The sequence below is a fragment of the Typopeltis vanoorti genome, chromosome 2 (assembly GCF_054136105.1).
Source record: "Typopeltis vanoorti isolate ZY-2024b chromosome 2, IOZ_Tvanoo_1.0, whole genome shotgun sequence".
NCBI classification, from domain to species: Eukaryota; Metazoa; Arthropoda; class Arachnida; order Uropygi; family Thelyphonidae; genus Typopeltis; species Typopeltis vanoorti.
Window position 1 is genome coordinate 46,816,176 of NC_143550.1, and position 21,192 is coordinate 46,837,367.

General features: G+C 34.1%; 1 protein-coding gene across 1 annotated transcript in view; it reads left to right on the plus strand.

The window, feature by feature from the left end:
* LOC150108983 (acyl-coenzyme A synthetase ACSM3, mitochondrial-like) overlaps nucleotides 1-21,192 on the plus strand; it is a 124,770-nt gene that overhangs the window by 48,072 nt on the left and 55,506 nt on the right. The window contains exons 3-10 of the mRNA XM_090401421.1: nucleotides 542-702; nucleotides 793-905; nucleotides 6,112-6,230; nucleotides 7,528-7,563; nucleotides 8,677-8,738; nucleotides 8,855-8,915; nucleotides 10,845-10,966; nucleotides 18,920-19,076. Coding sequence (XP_090257547.1) covers nucleotides 542-702; nucleotides 793-905; nucleotides 6,112-6,230; nucleotides 7,528-7,563; nucleotides 8,677-8,738; nucleotides 8,855-8,915; nucleotides 10,845-10,966; nucleotides 18,920-19,076 — 831 coding nt within the window. The remainder of the gene's footprint in view (nucleotides 1-541; nucleotides 703-792; nucleotides 906-6,111; nucleotides 6,231-7,527; nucleotides 7,564-8,676; nucleotides 8,739-8,854; nucleotides 8,916-10,844; nucleotides 10,967-18,919; nucleotides 19,077-21,192) is intronic.

Below are 21,192 nucleotides of genomic sequence, written 5' to 3' on the forward strand. Positions count from 1 at the left end.
CTTCTCCTTCTTTTCATTCTTATTTATTACCCAGAACGTTTTTAAACATTCGTATATATTCTTAAACATTCTCAAGCACATACACTTCTTTACATCCATTTGACCCCTTTTGGGAAATATACGAACGATAACTTTTTGTATATCTTTATAATCACTTTTTCCATACCATTCCCCCACTGTTAATCTTGTTTAATTCTAATTACAATACGCTCCATCCAGGTCATCTTTCGCCGTATACCAATGAATCGTTTTCACCACAAAAACAAACCAATGGAAAAATTAGTGTTACAAGAGGCGAGGAACTTTTCGGCAGAACATATTAGCTGTTCTAAATGGAGAATGAAATTGATATTGAACCTCATGCTGGAATCCTTCTTCCTTAAACAGACAAACTGAACAGACCAATACATAAACAATTGGCAGATGCTATACAACCGATTTGGGAAATACTAAAAATAAAAATAAATAAACGTTCAACTTCTAACAACTTGCACACTTATCACATTATGTACTTATTCATGCATGGTATGTTATTTTGTAGATATATAAATGTGTATGCTATGTATGTGAGCGTGGTATATATACAAGTTTCCACTTCCAGATGGGAGAAAGAAGAAGTGATGTTCCCGCATTCTGGTTTGTGTGGGATGGTGGGAAGGAGTTAAAATGGACATTTCAAGATGTATCAGAGCATTCCAAGAGGTATTTATTTAATGGTTTCTGTAGGTATTCGAATTTTAGTGAATGTTGATATTTTAAGTTTCTTTAACACATTGTCTTACTAATTTACAGAACTGCTAATGTTCTACAAAGAATGCTTGGCCTCCAAAGAGGAGATCATATAATGGTGATTTTACCAAAATGTCCAGAGTGGTGGTTAATCAACCTGGGAGCAATAAGAAATGGTAAGAACAAATTACAAATAAAAAAAAGAGAACAAATATCATAACGAAATAGTAATACTCTGTAATCTTCGTTAAAAATTGAAAAATTATTTTACTTACAAATCCTCAGATCGCCAGGAACCTATAAGGACTTTTCATACAGCGAAGGAACTAATTACATTAATTAATGACAATAAATTGATTGATTAATTAATTAATTGCAATTTATGGAACACGTTAATGGTGAGTCGATTCTCGTCACGACGGGAGGAATCTTTATCTGGTCGATTTCAATCGATGGTGAGTTAGCCGATCTCATACGGAGGTAGCAGGGTTTTTTTCTCCCGGAAACTCGGGTTTTTCATCCCGCATACATACAAATCAGCCCTTCAGAACACACGCAATTTACAGACAAAAATTACTAGTTGTGGTGGTGTTGGAGGTGGGCGGTAGATGGCGTTGATTCGTAGTAGAGGTAAGGTGTAGAGACAGTTGAAGATGTCCTCCCGCGATGAATCTTCGGACTCCTTGGAGGTATCAGGAATAATAATAATAATTATTATTATTCAGTAGAATAATACTGTCAGTAGAAAGTTTAAGAAAATCGTTTTTGTTAAGATTCCGAATGTATGCTTTTCAGCTTTCTTTGTACAGTCTTTCCAGAAGAAAATAACTTTTATATAACATTTTAGTTTTGTTCCACTGAATCCTGCGTTTTCTATATAATGCGTGGTTTTCTAAAAACAGATTTATTCGGGTTCTTTAAGTGAATATATTCTTGATATTCTTCAGAACGAATTTGTGCAGAACGACCAGTTTGTCCATATTAACATAAGCCCCAAGAGCAGGGGGATTCTGTAAACTCCAGGATAGGAAAGAGAAGGATATTTGTCTTTAGAAGAGATAAGAAAGATATCAAATTTACGAGCTAGACACAAAGAAACTTGTAATTCGATCTGTCGAAGTATTTTTGCCATTTTTTCTGATATTCCTTTAACATATAGAATACAAATTCTGGTAACTTTCTTCTTGATGCGGTTTAAAACGACGGCCATAATTATTGATTATTTTATCGATAGTTTTTGTATTATAACTATTACAGATAAAACTAGTTCTGATAATAGACAGTTCTTTGTTTAGAAGAGAATCTGACGAACATATTTTATGCGCTATATGCTAGAGATTGGACTACATCATTTTCTGACAAGGGTTATGATGTGAGGTAGAATCAATGTATTTACCAGTATGAGTTGGTTTTCTATATACTGAGAAAAGTAGACTACCATTTGGTTGATGTAGAACGAAAACATCCAGAAAAGGAAGATAATTGTTATCTTCTACTTCCAGGGTAAATTTAATTCTTGGATTTATTGAATTAATTTTTTTTTCAAGAAATCCATGACCATCGGACAAGGAGGAGATCCATACAGCAAAAACATCATCAATATATGTATCAACTCGATGTTCCTTTTCCTTTTTTTCTCCCTTTTTTGTGATGTTGTCCTGTAATTGTATTGAAAATGGCTATGAAACAGCCGAAAATTCTACAAATAAAAATATTTCAATTAATGCAAGTGATTCCATTATTAATTAGTTATAATGAATTATTAGTAACTAGGTGTTTTAAACGAACATGTGTAGTAGGTATATTATATTATTAATAACTGTTGACACGTGCGCATTTATTAACTCCTATATAATTCTTCCTTGTTACAAATACATCATCAGGGAAAGAACAGAAAATCAGCTAACAACATTCAAAACATGACTCACAGGACATGAGCCAAGTGCCATATGTTATTTCCTTCATCATGTTTCGATTATAGCTAAGTACACCGGACAATACACTATAGCTTTTGTAATTCAAATACAAGGTTACATAACTCATTCAGTATTAAAAAGAAATAAATATCCATATAAATAAAAATTAAAAGTTTTTTTTTTTAAAAAAAAAGCAAAATATGAACAGATAATCGATATGATTACTTCCCAAAATTCTGCAATAGGCATGCAATCAGAACAGTTAAGATTCGGACGATGATTTTCGCAAGTTTCAATGAACAGACGAGAAATCTTACTCGTATCCAGCTTCGCTTCGTGAATGATAACTTCGCAGTTTTGTTCCAAGTTTTGGCAGAATTAGAGCAATTTTTGGAGTAAACTCCATGTTCTACTGTATCAAGATCATCAATGGAAGTGAATGAATCCAAAAGTTAAGTTTTTCCTTTCCGAATACTTTCATTAACCGCACTTCTAGACTATTCAATTTTCTATCTATAGTAAACTTTGCTTCACTGATAGATACATCCATCCGTCCTAACACCACCATCCATTACAGAAGATATGTATTATCAAAAATCATACACCGAGCTGGCTCAATCTGTTCTGCTTGTTGTAAGAATTAAATAAAAGTCAATTTTACTAGTAATTGATATAACCCAGCTGCCATCTAGAAGATTGTGGATGAATAGCATTCCTCAACCAGCCTACAATCCAACATGAAAAGAATATCCCTAACCTACCTCAAAGATCGAGGGAAAAAAAAAAAAACAGCACCAGATCTTCACAAGTATAACCTATACACCACCTTCAATCCAGCTCAGAACTGTCTTTTCTTCTACCATATACCACATCTCTTTGCCTGGTATCTACCAAGTATCCTCTTGATATCGATTTTGTTAATTAGTATCCAAAAACATCAGAATTATATCAAATTCTTGGAATCTGAATCGGACATTGAGTACCATGTCACTAGCACTAGGCAGATTTTTTGAAATCATACCAAGATTTTGCACCGCAATCGATTTAAATTTGATCGTCTATTTCTTGAAACTTGGGAAACTTTACGACACCGCATGTAATCAGAACAGTTAAGATTCGTAACCGTTCTGAACCATGTCTCAAAGTTTTCAGAAGTAATCACGATTAACTGTTCTTTTTCATTTATTTATTTATTTACTTATGTAATGGTCAATGAGTTATGTAACCTTGTATTTGAGTTACAAAAGCTAATCATTATTTCTCACTGAACTCTAATAATGTTTCTCCTTAGTTATGATCAAGACAAGATCAAGTGAATACATATTACTTGACTCGTGACTCATGTTTAAAATGTCGTTAGTCAACCTTGATGTCCCTGCAATATGCATCTAACAAGGAAGAAAATTGAGGAGTTAACGAAGTATTTTTTTTTTACATGTCAAACATTTTTTAGCAATAGACAAGGAACTTGTTGGCCAGGTTAACCTGAACAGTGCTTCCACCCTTCCTCTTAGAGGATATTGGCTCGAATCAAATTCGGGTATTGATGTTTGTGAAATTCTTTGAGTGATAAACGAATTTGATCTCCGCACGTTTAGTCTTTGGAGCCGGATTTTGGAATTTTGGAAATAAAAATAATCATATTGCAGTGTTTTTCCTCTAGGAAACTGGAATTTTATCACAAAACAACCAAACTGGCAGGAGATTACACGTGATTAAGATATATAATAACTTAATTTCCCACACATAGCACTATTATGCTATCGGTTTTGCAACATTTTGTGTTGCAAAACAAATTAATTTCGGCTTGATTAAACATATTGTAATTTGAAAACAATGCATACCCACCACCTCTCTCATTCTTTGATTGTAATAATTTGACCAACTGGATTCTACGATCTTATCGATTCTTCATCTGTTTCTCTTATGTGTTCTGTTTATTGTGTCATTCTCTATACCATAGGCACTGTTTCAAGTAGCCATCCTAGGAGGGTAAGATTTTCCTAGTTACTCTTACTGCTCATTCGAATTTATTGAGTCGTCGTTTCTCTTTATCACACTTGAATATCGTAGGCATATCTACCGAAAGAAAATCTGTTTGTCTTTAGTACATGCTGTATCTGTTTAGTGACATGTTACTGGTTGATTCTGTTTCTCAGAAGGCTATCCCTAATATTTTGGTTACTAGGATGTATTGAAATTCTGAACGAATTTAACAACTTTTTATTCATCCTTTGTTAGAATTAAAGGGGAGATTTAAACTTTCACTTCGTACCACTTAAAAAGTGTTATTAGCACAATCTACCGAGTGTACTAATTTAGTAATTTCTGTATTTACTTTTATTCATCCTTTGTTAGATTTAAGGAGCAAATGCTCACTTCGTATTGACCGAGACAAACTTTACAGAGCACAGAAAGCATGATACAGTAGTTAAGACTCGTTGCAATGTAAATCAGTAAATCTTACTGATTAAATCTCACTTAGAAATATCTTCATTTATAATCAACTGTTCAGTATGACCAGTTGATTCATCACACTTGCGAATTCATGAATAATAATAATCAACACCTAGAACTATAATGCCTCTTTTTTTTTTTTTAATCAAAGTTCAGAAAAGAAAAAAGCTGTTTGACTGTTTCTTCCTCAACCCAATGTTTCAAAAATCGCCTTCATCTCAAGGATAGAGACTTGGGATTAATAATAAAAATAACAAATAAAAATATTAACGAAGGATTTGAATTTATGAACAAAGATTAAATAATAGAGAGATATTAAATTTTCTCATTACTGGACTAGTCATTTTATCCAGTAGCGTAATCATCTCGATTTCTAGATTTTTAATATATTTATTTTGGGAATTTTAATAGAAAGAATTTACTAGATAACGTATCCATTGATGAAAATAATTGGGAATGGAAGATTGCTAATTCATCTACCACATTCTTAATGCTTATGGACAAAGATTTCGCCCTCAATATAGTATTGGCTGTAGGTGAACTGGTTTAATGATCTATGTGCAGAAGATGGACTTATTAACAACAACGTAACCAATTTACAATGTTTCGCGTAAAGAGGAAATAGAACTTTTATCTTCATATTGTTTTGATGTGATATTTTTAAAATGTAGTAAGACTGACGAATGATCTGGAAATTCAGCTTTAAGGGCACGTACTTTGCAGATATGATCAAAATATCATCTAACTCATAACCTTTTAATGTTTTTATATATTTATATTTTAGCCGAAATCCTTCTCCTGCTTCTAGCTAAACACTTCGTATGGTATTGTAAAATACAAAATTCATACAGAGAGAGAAAGGGGGTGGAGAGGGATCAAAAATAAATAAATAAAACAGAAACAGAATAAATTGCAGAGATAACAAAAACAAAAATCTTATACGTAAATTTTATTTGAAACTACTTCACCATGGGCCTGATTTAAAATTAATTATGATTTTTCTTATTAGGAATTATTTTGTCACCAGGAACTGTTCAATTAACAGCCAAAGACCTCCTTATTCGACTTTCTAACCTACAGCCAACATGTGTATTTGCTAATGATTCTGTTGCTGAATCATTTGATAAGGTAATAAAAAATCTCTCATAATAAAAATAGCTCTTAATTGTTAATAATTGTATTATGTTCCTTGAATTAGATTAATATAACTACTCGTTGTTGCCTTTTAAATTCTAAGAGTGTATTCTCTCTTTTTTTAAATACTGAGAATCAGGGATCACATAGGACTCAATGTGAGATACTGGAATGATCAATTTTTATCATTTCTATAAAAATCTTATGTAAATATCTTGAGAATATTATGCTTATAGAAAGTAAATTTACAGACAAAAAATATTGTTGATGGGCGGTAGATGGCGCTAATGGTAGTATCGCTGTACGAAATTGGAGAATTAAGTAGTGTGGGAAATAGATGTTACGTTTTTGTAATAATCATTAAAGGGGAAAAAAACATGCTAGTGCTCCCATCCAGGCCTTTGAATTCCTATACACTAGAATAGTGACAATTTGGTTGCTGAAAAATACTTTGACGAGCAGAGACAAGCAAGTTATTGTCCCTCTGTACAGAGCCTTGATAAGGCCTCATCTCGACTACTGTGCCCAGCTTTGGTCACCTAGGTTTTTTCTTGATGGGGAGGAGGTGGACAGGATCCAGAGGCCAGTGACCAAGATGATAGTAGGTCTATGGAATGAACCTTATGAGAACAGGTTGAAGATTATGTGTTGCAGAAATTGGTTCATAGGCGGAAAAGGGGAGATATGATTGAGACATTCAAATTGCTGAAGGGTTTCTATAGGATTAATTCAGAGGATATTTTTGAGATCAGGACTGTTTATATGTTTATAGTCTTTTCAATTAAAGTGATTTACCCAGTCTCATATGGAGATTGCACAGTAGTGCCTATTGCAGAACACATCAGAACACACTGCCTATGATTTTGCTTGTATCTGCCACTTACAAAATATGTCACAGCCAGGGCCGTTGCGAGATAAGATCGCGCCCTGAGGCAAACAATTAAATATCACCCCTGCTCAATTATAAGACAAAAATATAAGAAAATCTCCAATTGCTATTTTCTTTTTATTACAAGAGAAACATTAATGCAAAACGATTACATAATATTAATTAAATGTTTGCTCTATGGGGATATCACACAATAAAACTCTTCATAAGCTCTTCTAAATTTAAATTATAAGCTATGTCTGCCTCTAACGATATAGTTGCTTGACCAACCAATCTCTCTTGGGTCATTGCTGTTTACAAATAATCAGTTTAAGCTTGGAAAAACTTCTTTCCACACTTGCTACGCTAACAGGAATTGTTAGTTTAGCGATGCCATCTACCATAATATCTCTGAACGCATAGAGGCAGCTTGCCCCACCATGTGCTACCCTGTCAACGGTACTTGTCACAGCTATTTTATAATGTCAAGTTTGAAAACACTGATGCTGTCTTAGTGAAGTAGATATTTCTCCACTCTCCAACCAACCAACAAGATGTGGTATTCTGTTTATGAAAACCTTCATTTGATAAATCGTTTTATTCTTGAGGTCAAACTACTGCCTAGTTATTAGAAGTCGTGTAGCAGATGAAAAGAGTTTTGTATTCCTAAATTATTTGATCCTTAGCCTCTTGATAGTTCTGCATATTTTATAGGTTACCAACCTTTCATGAGTAGATTGGCATTAAGAAAAAGTTTTTTTTTTTTTTTTGAACGAGGCTTGGAAAAAGTTCCATGTTTATATATATAAAACATGGTTTCTTATCCAAACTTTACAGTAAGTAGATTTACAGCCCTATGGTTGGTAAGACATAAAAAAAAAAATAATAGTAGTAAATAAGTAAAATAAATGGGAATTATATCTCATTCTAAGTGTTTCTGATTATGGTAAATTCTTCCTAGAGTACTTGATCTAATATGAACAGGTTGTGGGACTCTACTTTGTTTACGACCTATGGTTGGTAAGACATAAAAAAAAATAATAATAATAGTAAATAAATAAAATAAAGGGAAATTATATCTCATTCTAAGTGTTTCTGATTATGGTAAATTCTTCCTAAAGTTTCTGATCTAATATGAACAGGTTGTGGGACTCTAATTAGTGATTAATCCAAATTTGTATGATATTATTATTATATGCTATGAAGGGAACTCTGTGTGCACATGTTTTCAGTGCATAGGAAGAAACTTTCTCACTCGTCTTTCTCTTTCCTTTCTTTACAGGAGCAGCAACACATCTTTTATTTAGTGATTATTAAGTGATAATTTAACCCCTGCTACCGGCCAGGACTTATATATATATATATATACATCAAAGTTACCATGGATGTGAAGTGCATATTAAAATTGTAATAACATTGAAATATATGATGTATGATGGATACAAAGCGTGCACGGATGCGTATTTGATCCCTAATGGCCAGTAAGGTGGTTAAACAAAAAATTTATCTTGTAAGTACTCTGATGTTTATTGATATTTTATTTAATTGCAACCTTCATATTTTTATTTTTAGGTCATTCATTTGTGTCCCACTGTAAAAGCAAAGGTTCTAATCTCTGATCCTGGAAATCCAAGGTAGGTCCCAAACTCATTGTTTACTACTTTGTGTTAATTGTGCTACTCTTTTAATAAAATATTTGAATAAATAATGCAAACATATTTTTACATTTGTGTATTTTTTCTTTTTAAAGAACTCGTCCAGGCTGGTTGAATTTTCATGAACTTCAGGAACAAGCTTCCTCAGAACATGAGGTTTGTATGCTTTAAATAGAAAAATGAGTTTTAAAAGTGAAACTTATTACTACAAAATATTACGTTTTAAAATGAAGTTTGGTTATGTACAAAATTGTTCCCTGTATACTAGAAAAAAAGTTTTTTGCATGAAATATGCTTTAGTTACATTTTTTTGTTTTATACTTTTTTATGTCTCTTTTAACTTATAGACATTGTATAAAGACTACAAAAGTCATAATGAGAACAAGAATTAGAATAATAGTTCAGTTTTCATTAATCCCCATTTGTATAACAAGTGTAATGCTTGTAATAGTCATACTGTTTCTATTACATCACACTTCTAAGGCGTCATTGAGGGAGGATATTCTACTCTATTGCCCACATCTCACCATCCTCACTCCTTACTTAATTCACTAACTACATGCAACACCATTTGTTGCCCACCACCAGTAGTTTTTTTTTTTTTTCTTTTCTGTAAATTGAATGACCAAGTTGTCTGTATGATGAAGCAAGTTGGGGGGGGGGTATACCATTGCTCTCTAAAACTGGACAACTTGACCACATCAAGTTATCCAGCTTTAGGTAGCAAATTAATTCTCTAATCTGTTTCCAAATTAGATGTGGAAACATTGTGAATTTCAAACAAGTGAGAAAACAAGCAACATACACAAACTAGTGTTCATAAGAGTCTTGATATCCAATTCTGACTATATTGAAACAGTTGTGGAGTTTCTCTCCTTTACAAAGAGTGAGCTTTGGTTAATCCATGAGTTCCTTAATTGTGCCTTTCAAATTATAATAATAATAATAATAATAATAGTATCTCAAAGACTTGAACACTACTAGCAGTTTTATGAGATCTTGATGAGTCAATGAAAAAAATGAAAAGAAAAAGAAACCTGAAATGCAGAAAGGCAGAAGGAGTAGATGATGATGTTTAAAAGCAAGCAAGCAAGAGAGCCCAAGAGCGTGTTTAGTACTTCTGTACAAATTCCCATTTCTATTCCAAGAGGACTTGCTAAATACAATTAACACGGTCTTAACTAAGAAGGTCATGCTTGTGGAAACAGGATTTTATTATTATTATCATTATTACGTAACACCTCCAGGGAACCAAAGACTCATCGAGAGAAGGTACTACTCGACAACTCTCAGTCTCCACCAACAGCAACTGCCTTCATCTACATCAACACCATCTACCGTCAACCACCACCACTACTAGTATTTTCACTATCACAAACATCCATGCCCATGATGGGATTTGAACCAACAGCCTTTTGGCTGGAGAGCAGATATGCTAACCACTCGGCCAACCAGGCCGGCAAATTTTACAATAATATAAAGTGACAGGACTAGGGCTTCAAAGAAATAATTTCTGATGTAAAAATGTAAAAAAATAATTTTTACATTTTTTACAATTACATAATGTAAAATATCATTATGTAATTATGTAATTAATTTTTAAATTAATTTATTTATAATTTTTTCTCTGAAGAAGTTAGTCTAGGCAGGTTAATAGTTAATAGACATATTGTAGCTCATAGGTACAGTGTTAAGTTGCTTGATTTTATGTAGTGTGTGTTTGTAATTATACATATATACTCCTGAAGATGACTTTGAAATATAGGTTGAAATGTAGAATATAATTTTATTAAAGTTATTTAAGTCAGAACAGTAGTGGATTCCATACATTTAATATAATGGATGCTGTTTACTATTCAATGATACTGGAAAAAAAAAAGATACAGTAATGATGATGACGACTTTTACACAGTCTCTGTTATTATCTTTTTTTATCGTGTACCACACTGTTTATGTTCCAACTATTATGACTTTCATAAGTGACTCCTTATCTTTAGAAGGTTAATAATGCTCTCATGGCATATTATATTCAACTGTGCATAAAATCAACATTTAGTATTCATTAATATTATGCTGTATTTCCAGTGTGTTAAGACTGAGAGTGATGAAACACTAGCGGTATTCTTTACAAGTGGAACTTCAGGTCCTCCAAAAATGGCAGAACAATCTCATGGAAGTTATGGAACTGGTCATATTGTGAGTGGAAGGTACAATCTTCTCTCTTTCTCTCTCTCTCTCTCTCTCCTTTAATCATTGACTTATAGCTATTATATATGTAAGAATAATTAAGAACCAATTTCTTTCAAGTATCTGATTATAATGTTATTACTCTTTTATAAATTTTATTTTATTTTCATTTTATGTGACTCACCCACAGAAATATTCATAAACCTATAGTAGATTAGAATCTTGGGTAAGGATTTTTTAAAATTTATTTATTTTATTCACTTTCAGCTTCAGGGATATCATCTTATTAACCCTGTCTCCCATTCTATGAAAACTTTCTTTCATATTAACCTGGTAACCACCCCTTATTAACTTATATGTCTCAATCATGTCACTTCCTTTCTTCCTATTCATGAGACTCTGCAAACTGCATTCCTTTAATCTGTCTTCATATCTCACTTTAGATTGTATGTGATAACAATCAATCTCTATGACATTATATTCTTGATTTGCTTGAAGGCATGAGGTGGCAAAAAAAGTTTTGTCTTCATTGCAAAGTTCCTGAATTATCTGACCCTTAACCAAATCATAAGTGGATCAGAGATGAGATAAGAAATAATAAAAGGTAAGATAAGAAATAATCAAATAATCTATTGGGAGAAGAAATCCTTTTGGATGGAGGGGAACAAGTCAATGGAACAAGTTTGGATGGAGGGGAACAAGTTTCTATCTTTGAATTTCTTATTTGGCTTTGAAAAAATGTGGGATTTAATATCCCCTTAATTTAAATAAGTCAATGTTGGTTTATAGCTCAACTTTCATTGCTAGATTTGTAATGCATGGTGAGAGAATTAATGATATTCAAAGAAAATTCACTGTGGTAAGATGCATTATGGGATCTGTTTCATATAGTACTGAGAATCACCTAGTCACCTGTAATTTATTATTACTATTAACATCAGACCTTCATGGAGTCAAAGACTCATCGAGGACAGGCCATATAGCATCCACAGCTTCTTATAATTAACAATAGTGTTGCACTATTAATGCTTCAAATGCTTTGCAAAAATCTATAAAATTTAGCTATAATGACCTTCTGAGTCTTGCTTTATTCAGTGATATTCCTTAGGGTAAAAATGTGATGCACAGTACTCTCACCTGTTCTGAAATCAACTTGCTCATGCTGCAATATCTTTTCAACTTCATTTTAATCCCATTTATCAATATTTTACAGACCATTTATGCAGGTACCAAGAACAGGCTAATATCCCTCCAATTTCTGTCTAATGAGATCTTCTTTCTTTGTTACTATAGTTATCATTGCTTCTTTCCACTGTTTAGGTATCTTTTCAGTATTCAGAACATTGTTAATGATCAGTTGCAGTTCATCAGCAGCAGCAGTTTTAGTTGTTGTAAGCATTTCTATTGCTATATTTTCATTGTCACATTCCTTTCCACTTTTTCATCTTCTCTATTCAGTGGCACACTCAGGATTTAATCTTGGGGGGGGGGGGCAAGTTGAGTAGACGATTTGAGAATACACACTACGCGTTGCATGCGATTCTATGACTGAGCATCTTCAGTGATCACCAATACATGATACCAAGTACTATTTCATTCGCCTTGCGTTAACAACGGCTGTGATTCCCGAGAGCCAGAGGGTATTTCCACCTTATGTGACCCCTAATTCATAAGTAGTATAGAAATTGAAGACGCAACATAAATTTAAAAAAGAGAGAATTTTAATTAGGAAAAGATTTTTGGAAATTTTTCTAGTCTTTTTTCCTTTTCCTTTTTTTTTGGGGGGGGGGGACATCCCCTTGGCCAATGTTTCTATTACACTCATTATTTCATTTTTGGATATTGGTCCTAGTGTAATATTTAACTCTCTGCTTTCACTATAAAAGGTTTTTTCATTATCAAACTTTTAATCAAGTCAGTCAACATTTAAAGTCACATCAGTTATTCTTTCCAACTAACAATCTTATTCTCTTTAGTTAGCAAATCATTTTTATCCCTAATAGCATTAACTTGCTTCTTTTCTTCAGAGCATATTTTCCTTGTACAGTTTACTAATGTATCCTAATGCCACACCCTTCTGCACTTCTGTCAAACTGCCACATAATGCCTTTTATCTTCTTTTACAGATCTTTTGTCATTCTCTATATAACTACGCATATCAATTTTAATTCTTTGAGATTTAGCATTTTCAGATATTTTAATTTTTATGGCTTTCTTCTATGGTTTCCAGATCTTATCTGATAAACCAGGTCTTATCTGATTTATTAAACTTACTAGCTGAAGAATTCTATTACACTTGTAGATGGCAGATAACTTTCATCTCCTAACACACCTCCATCCTGCTTAATGTAAACCTAAAGCAACTTGGAATTAAAGATGGAATTACCAGTCATGTATACCACGGGTGAGAAGGTTAAATAAGGTAGGTGTGAGATGGATGAATAAAGTGATTAAGCATGCGATACAGAGAAAAAGGGCATTGTGGAGCAGCATAAGAGAAGTGGAAGTAACCAATTTCATGAGGTCTACAAAGACCAGGCAAGGAGGGTGTCTTGGATGGTGAGAGCAGCTAAAGAGAGGTATGAACAGCAGTTAGCTAATGAAGCCAAAAATAATCCTAGGGAGTTCTTTCGATATGTTGCCAGCAAAAGAAAGAATGATTATGGAAGGATGACATTGATTGGAGAAAATGGTATAAAAACAGCTGTTGCAGAATGTGTGGTGGAGATACTTAATGAGCAGTTCATAAAGATCTTTCATTCTTGTGAATGTGACTTCATGGAGAGATTGAGAGCAGTTGATGATGGGGAGGAGAGACTGACTGTAAGTGAGCAAGAGGTGTTTGGGGAGTTGAGTAAACTGGATATAAATAAGGCTGTGAGACTTGATAATATATCACTGCGTATTCTGAAGGAATGTGCCAGGGAGTTGACACCTGCCTTGACATATTTTTTTAATACGAGTCTTGCACTTGGTCAAGTTCCTAAAGAGTGGAAGGAGGGCAAGATTGTTCCACTTCATAAATGAGGTGATCGAACTCAAGCATCAAACTATAGGCCTATCTCTGTGTCAGGTGTTGTGGTTAGGTTGTTGGAGAAGCTTGTGAGAACTAGAATCCAGAGTTGGGTTGACAACAGTGGTATAATCTTTGATGGGCAGCATGGATTTACTAAAGGGAGATCATTTTTTAGTAATCTACTTACTTATTACAATAAAGTGACTGCTTCCTTGGACAGAGGAGAAGGATACACAGTAATATACTTGGATTTTGCAAAAGCTTTTGATAGAGTACCTAATGATAAGTTGACAGTCAAACTAGAGCAGATGGAGTTGGATATTAGATTAGGGCATTGGATTGGAGACTGTCTATCTGATAGGTATCAACAAGTTGTGTATGTGGGTGCAATATCCAGAAAAAGGAAAGTCACTAGTGGAATGCCTCAGGGTCTGTTTTAGGACCATTACTATTTAAGTATATTAATGATATTGGCGAAGATTTGGATGGAGATATTCAGTTGTTTGCAGATGATGCAAAGTTGGGACGAACCATAAAGAGTAGTGAAGATGTTGTGGCCTTGCAAGAAGACTTGAATAAATTGAGTGATTGGGCAAGCAAATGGGGATGTGAGTTCAATGTTGCAAAATGTAAGGTTTTAAAATTTGGAAAACAAAATGGGATTCAGAATTTATGCTTGGTGAGAATATATTGTTGGAAGTAGAGGAAATAAGAGATCTGGGGGTGATAGTGGATAAGGATCTAAAATTTAGGGGACACATCGCCAAAATTGTGAAGACAACACAAAGACTTCTGGGAATGATGCAGAGGACACTGACGTGTAGAAGTAGGGAGATTCTTGTTCCGCTTTGATTAGGCCACACATGGACTATTGTGCCCAGATTTGGTCACCGGATTTTCAGAAGGATGAAGAGATGTTGGAAAGGGTTCAGATGCGACTGACTAAGGTAGTTTCTGACCTCTGGAATGTTGACTATGAGGAAAGATTGAGAAGATATGATAGAGACCTTCAAGTTGGTAAGGGGTTGTTATAAGATCAATGGTGTAGAAGTTCTACAGAGAATAGTGGGAGATCATGGGAGAACCAGAGGTCATCCCTGGAAACTGTATAAAGAGGGTGTGAGTAGGGGAGTGAGAGGCAGGTTTTTTTTCGTGCAGAGTTGTGAATCATTGGAATGCCTTGCCTGAGAGTGTGGTGTCTGCAAGGAGTTTGAGTGTGTTTAAGACATGGTATGATGAAATGTGTATGATAAAAGGACCTCCCAGATGAGTCTTTGACTCCATGAGGTCTTGTTTAATAATAATAATAAAAAACCAAACAAATGATTTGTTTGGTCTCTATTGGGCCAAGGAATCCTTTTAGAATGAGGAGACAAGTCAATATTGGTTTATAGCTCAACTTTCATTGCCAGAGTTGTAATGCATTGTGAGAGACTTCCAAGTGTGTCTGACACTAAACCCAGTCATAGCACTCATGGGCTGCAGGTTCACAAGACTTCTGTGAGAGTGATAATCATATGAAAATAAAATCTTGGCTGAGCCCATGTGCCTAATAAAAAAAATTAGAAAAGAAAATGTGTTGTGTTAGAACAAATTTATACAGTTCATATTTTTACTATTATAGGTGAGATGATGTGAAGAATGGTCTTCAGGAATGAGTTTCAGGACATAATTTAAAACGGTTTTATGAAAGAGAGAAATAATTAGATACAGTACATGTTATTTGAAGAGAAATAGGTTACTTATTTAAGGAGTTTATACTTTGAGAACTGACTGTAATGTTAGAAGTTTTGAAGATTTTAACATTCCTATGAATCTAATGTGTTGTATGACTGGATATGTCTATATTCTGGAAATCCTACCCTAGAGAACAAACATTTTTGTTTGCTCTAGAAAGTGGCTTGAGAAAACATTTTTTCAAGCCACTTTTCAGCCCTCCAATAAGTGGGCAGTAGTCTCACACCAGGCTTTGAAAGTCATCTACTTTACCTAAAGACAATATTTTGCTTTAGCTTTTGCTTATCACTGGCACATCTTCATGGGCACGAAGAAAATACACTAAGTACATGCATGCAATCCCACCTGTATGAAGGCAAGCAGACTTACTCTAAAAAGGCAGGATCCTATAGTCCTAACCGGTGCCCTCTATGGATCTGGTATTGGAATCAGGTATTGAGAACAAGGTTTGGTTCTTGTTCTCAAACTCTTTCATTTTTTCTTCAATAATCTTTGTGTATTTTAGTCTACAGTTCACATCTGAGAGATGCTCAACTTTTATTCACTTTAAAACTTTCTTACATGTTATTCTTTTCAATATGAAATTCAATTTTATCCTGCTCAAGACTAAATATTGATCACTTCCAATTTCAAATCCTCTGTACACTCTGGTGTCCTGCACAAGGGAGAAAACCTCACTATCAACAATAACATAGTCAATGAGACTTTTCTTATTCCTTGCCTCTTCTCTCCATGCGAATTTGTGCAAATTTTTATGTTGGAAAATGGTGTCAGTAATAACCAATCCATGTCCTGAGCAGAAATCCAACAGATATTTGCCATTATTATTAGCTTTGCTCTTTTCTCCAAATTTTCCCAAAATATTTTTGTATGTCTGACAATCATTTCCTGCTCTGCTATTAGATCCATAACAAGGACCAACTTTTTCATTGTGTCAGTTGCTTTTTCTAAAGCTTCAATAAATTCCTCCACTTCTACCTTAGTAGAACCTTCTGTGGGACCATAGGCACAAATAAGTCTCATTGTCCAGTTCCCCATTCTCATATTTGCCCACATTACTCTACTTGAGACTGCCTGCCATTCAAGAAGATTAGCCTCGTATTTTGTGTTGAATAGTATGACTACTCCTTCTTTTCCTTGATTGTCATTGCCTGAATATAACATTTTGTATTTATTGCTCAGAAAGATCTCACCAGTTTTTGTGTTTTTTGGTTTCAGTCACCCCTATTATGTCGATCTGGTACTTATCTAATTCCTCAGCTAGTTCCATTTCTTTGCCATTGAGGCTTCTTATGTTGACAGTACCGATCTTTAACTCTGGTGATGTTGAGTTGGGGTGTATTTTCAGATTTGTTCCAGTAGCTGACTTTTCGCTGTTCTCCCTGGTTCCCTGGTGAAAACAACGGGAGCCTTGTTTAACCTGGCGACGCCCCAGCTGGTGAAATTTTGTCATGTTGTACCATCATTTTGTATTTTGGTTCAACCAATAAGAATACAATTTGTTCGGCTAAATCCCAAATTGCCTGCCCATCCTTGTTCATTCAGTATCCAGGTAGATACTCAACACAGTGCACCACGAGAAGGTGAGGATTGGACATTAGGTCAGAAGCCCTGGTCGGTTCTCCACATTCCTTTAAAGCCTATGTGGAGGTCTCCTCTCAGTTATACAGCTTTGACCCTTGTATATTTGTATATACAAATGTGTATATTTGCACATAGTTCTTTGGAACTGGACAAAACTTCTTCATTCTTCAAGTTCAAATTTGATTATCTTTTCTTGAAACATGTGAAATACTACAAAATCATCTGAACCTTAACCACTCAAGACTGCATGCCAATCTACATTTTGGGAAGTGATTATTATTAATTGTTCATTTTTTTTTCAATAATTATTTTTATCTATGTGCAACTTTTACAATTGATCCTTTGAACTCTAATAGTATAATCATAAACTTCAGCTGTAACTGAGACATGAACTAGTATATGCATGCTTTATGACACATTATTGTGATTCATATTTTGAATGTAATTAACAGTCTGTCTCCCTAATAATATTCACTTAATGTTGGATGAAATATATTGGAGTTTTTGAATAAAATTCTATATATTTTTGTTATATGTGTAAGCCATGAAGTTTTATAAATAAAATAAAATAATTTAAAAAAAATTTAAATCATTTTATGATTTTTATTTTTATTTTTACTTGCTTATTTTCTTTCTTGATATATTATATATTTTACAACCTCTCATGTTTAGAATTAAGTAAAAAAAAAAAAAAAAGCATTCATCCTAATTTAGTGTTTATCAAATGTCAGGTATGAAAATAAACATCATATTAATGTGAATTGTAAACTTTTCAAATAGAAGGGAAAGAAATAATATAATGATGAAATATGTGATAATTGTGTGTTATGTGTTACTAAGAGAAGTCTGCAAATTAATATGGAGGAGATTTCTCATAGGGATGTCTGAAGGAGCTAAAAATAGTTATTTATAGAATTTTAGAAGATATTTTTGAGCAAAGTAAGAGCTAAAGTTTTTGCTTTGAGTCATAGGTGTATGGCACATACTGCACAAGAGAGAGAGAGAGAGTGATTATTATTATTTGACACCTCCAGGGAGTCCAAAGACTCATCGAGGGAGGGCACCTGCTCTACAACTCTGTCTCCACCACTCAATCCACCAACTCTGCAACTACACCAATGCCACCTACCGATGACTGCCACCACTACTATTTCCACAGACAATCACAAAAATCCATGCCCACGGTGGGATTCGAACCTGCAGCCCTTTGGCTGGAGAACGGATATGCTAACCACTGGCCAACCAGGCTGAAAGCAAATAGTTAATGAATTTAATGAGGACATGTCCATGTGTGTGTGTGTGTGTGAGTGAGTGAAAGAGAGACCTTTCACAATGCTATTCCATGAATGCACGGAATGCTGATATTGCTAATTCATTTTTTATTGCCTAATAACTTTAATAGTATCTGATTCACAGATATTTGGAATATGCCAGTAATGTTTGGATAAGTGCACCTCTTATTCACATCATATAGTAGATATGATACTTTCTGTGTTATGTATGATCTCAGGCTTTATAATTTGGTACCATTACTGTATATGCTGTGTATTCTTTTTTTTTTTTTAGAATTTTTTGTTATAGTGATAATAGAAATCTTAAAATATTTCAAGTTAATTAATTTTGTTTTACTATTTAGATACTGGCTTGATCTAACTCCACAAGATATTGTTGTGAGCCTCTCCAATAATGGCTGGGTAAAAACAGGCTTAACTAGCTTCTATGGTCCATGGATGCAGGGTGCTTGTGTATTTAATCATGATATGCCTCGGTTTAATCCATTAACTGTTTTGAAGGTAAATTATTATTATTATTACATGATACCATCAATAAGTTTAAGGATTCAAATGTACAACTTTTCATTATTATTATTAATGCCACTGTTATTGTTGAAAAATCTTTCCTTTATGTAAATTTTTTCATCATCATCATCAGTTACCTGATCTTCTTCTCCTTCCTTTCCAGGCTTATAGGCCAAGCAGCCTGTTCCAGACCCAATTCCATCTTTTTTAAGGGTCTTCCTCTGCATCAGGTACCTTTTGGGTGGTAATTTAGAATTTGTTTAGGCATTGTGTTTCCTAGAAACAGAATTCCTAAAAAAAATTCTCTCTTCCCTCTTCTTTGAGGTAGGCCCCCCCCCCATTGCTCTTTAATCTTTCCTATATGGCATTCCTTGGCCAACTCTTGTAACTCACGACCCTAATGCTATTAGAGTAATCGAGGGTTATGGGTCATTCTATTTCTATCTCTATGTCTTCTCTTTAAAATTTCCTCATACCACTTTGAGGCAAGCTCTTGAAGGCCTCAAGATGGCAGCCCCATCACCAAGCTAGATTGCAGATAGCCAGTTACCCTCTCAGTCGAATTTTAACCCACTAAAAAGACTCATGAAGAGAGTAAACAGACAGTTATTAACTGATATATACCCTAAAGGGGGTGCTCAGGTTATTATGACAGCACCACATGATTAAATTTACATTATTTTAATTTCCTATCAACAGTATTCCTCAAAATCAGTCTATTACTTGTGAGCACTCCATTATTGTCAATCTAACATTTTGTGCTTTAAGGTACTTCTGACTGAATCAATCCACTTAGAGACCCAGAAGAAGACCTCTTTCCTGCCGTCTTGGCATAAAACACCTGTTTTGCTACCCTTTCCTCTCCATTTAATTTAATTGGCCATACCACTTAGATTAGTTCTGCTGACACATTCTTCAATACTGATAATGTCCAATTTCTTTCTGATATCTTCATTTTTAATATGATTCTGCCACTGATGCCATCAGTTCACTCCCCTATTTTTCTCTGAACCTTCATATCTGTGGTCTTTAATCTTTGATCAAGTGCTTTATTTCTAACACAACTCTAAGATCCATAACTTAAAACTGGTTTGTAGACTGTTGTGTATATTGCTGCTTTGGTGTTTTGGCTAATTTCTCTCTTATTCCATAATAAATTTATTCAGCTGGCTACCCACCATACCAACTTTGCTTTTATGTTGTCTATTTCCAGATTTAACTTGCCATCTTCACTAAAAACTGTGCCTAAATAGCTGAAATTTTTTACTTCTTCTATAGATTCTCCATTCACAACACAGCTGAAGTTTTCCATGCCCCTGCCTATTTCATAATTTTGGTATTTTTGTTCCTGATTGTTATAGCTGTTATTCAATTAGTTAGAGAATCCTGGAGGCTTGCAGTAGATGTGTTTGACATCTCTAATTCTAATATCAGGCTTAATGCCACTTTATTTCATAATTTCATCCATATAGATGATGAATGAAGAGAAGGATGTACATTAAAACTTAATGTGCATCCTTCTCTTATCTCAAATACAGGAAAATGGTTTTATATCAAACCATTTTCCTGTATTTCTTTCAATTCTAACTGCTGACTGATAGTTTAAATATAGACTATGTATGGCCCTGTATAATGTTCCATTTGCCCTATATAACTGTAGTATTTTGAAAAACTGTTCTCTTGGTACCTTGTCATATTCCCATGATTTTTCAACTGTTTGTTATAAAGTGAAAATCTGACCTTGACAACCTCTTTTTGGCCTGAACCCAGCTTGTTCTTTTCCAAGTTTCTCTTCCACAGTCTTGCTCTATTTCTTTTGAAGTATGCTTGCATAAATCTTACCTGGAGATTTAGTAGAGATTCTTAGTAGAGAAATTCCTCTTTAATTCTCACATTCAACTTGATTCCCTTTTTTATAAATGGGTGTACTATGAGAACTCTATTCCAATCACCAGGAATTCGACTTCCTGACCAGGCTCTCTGAATTATTCAGTATAGCCACTGCTAAACTTTTATACCTCCATACTTAGCATTTCTGGTCAAATATCATCTGCTCCAGCTACATTTTCACATTTCAAGTTTTAATAGCTTTCTACCTCGAGTATTGATG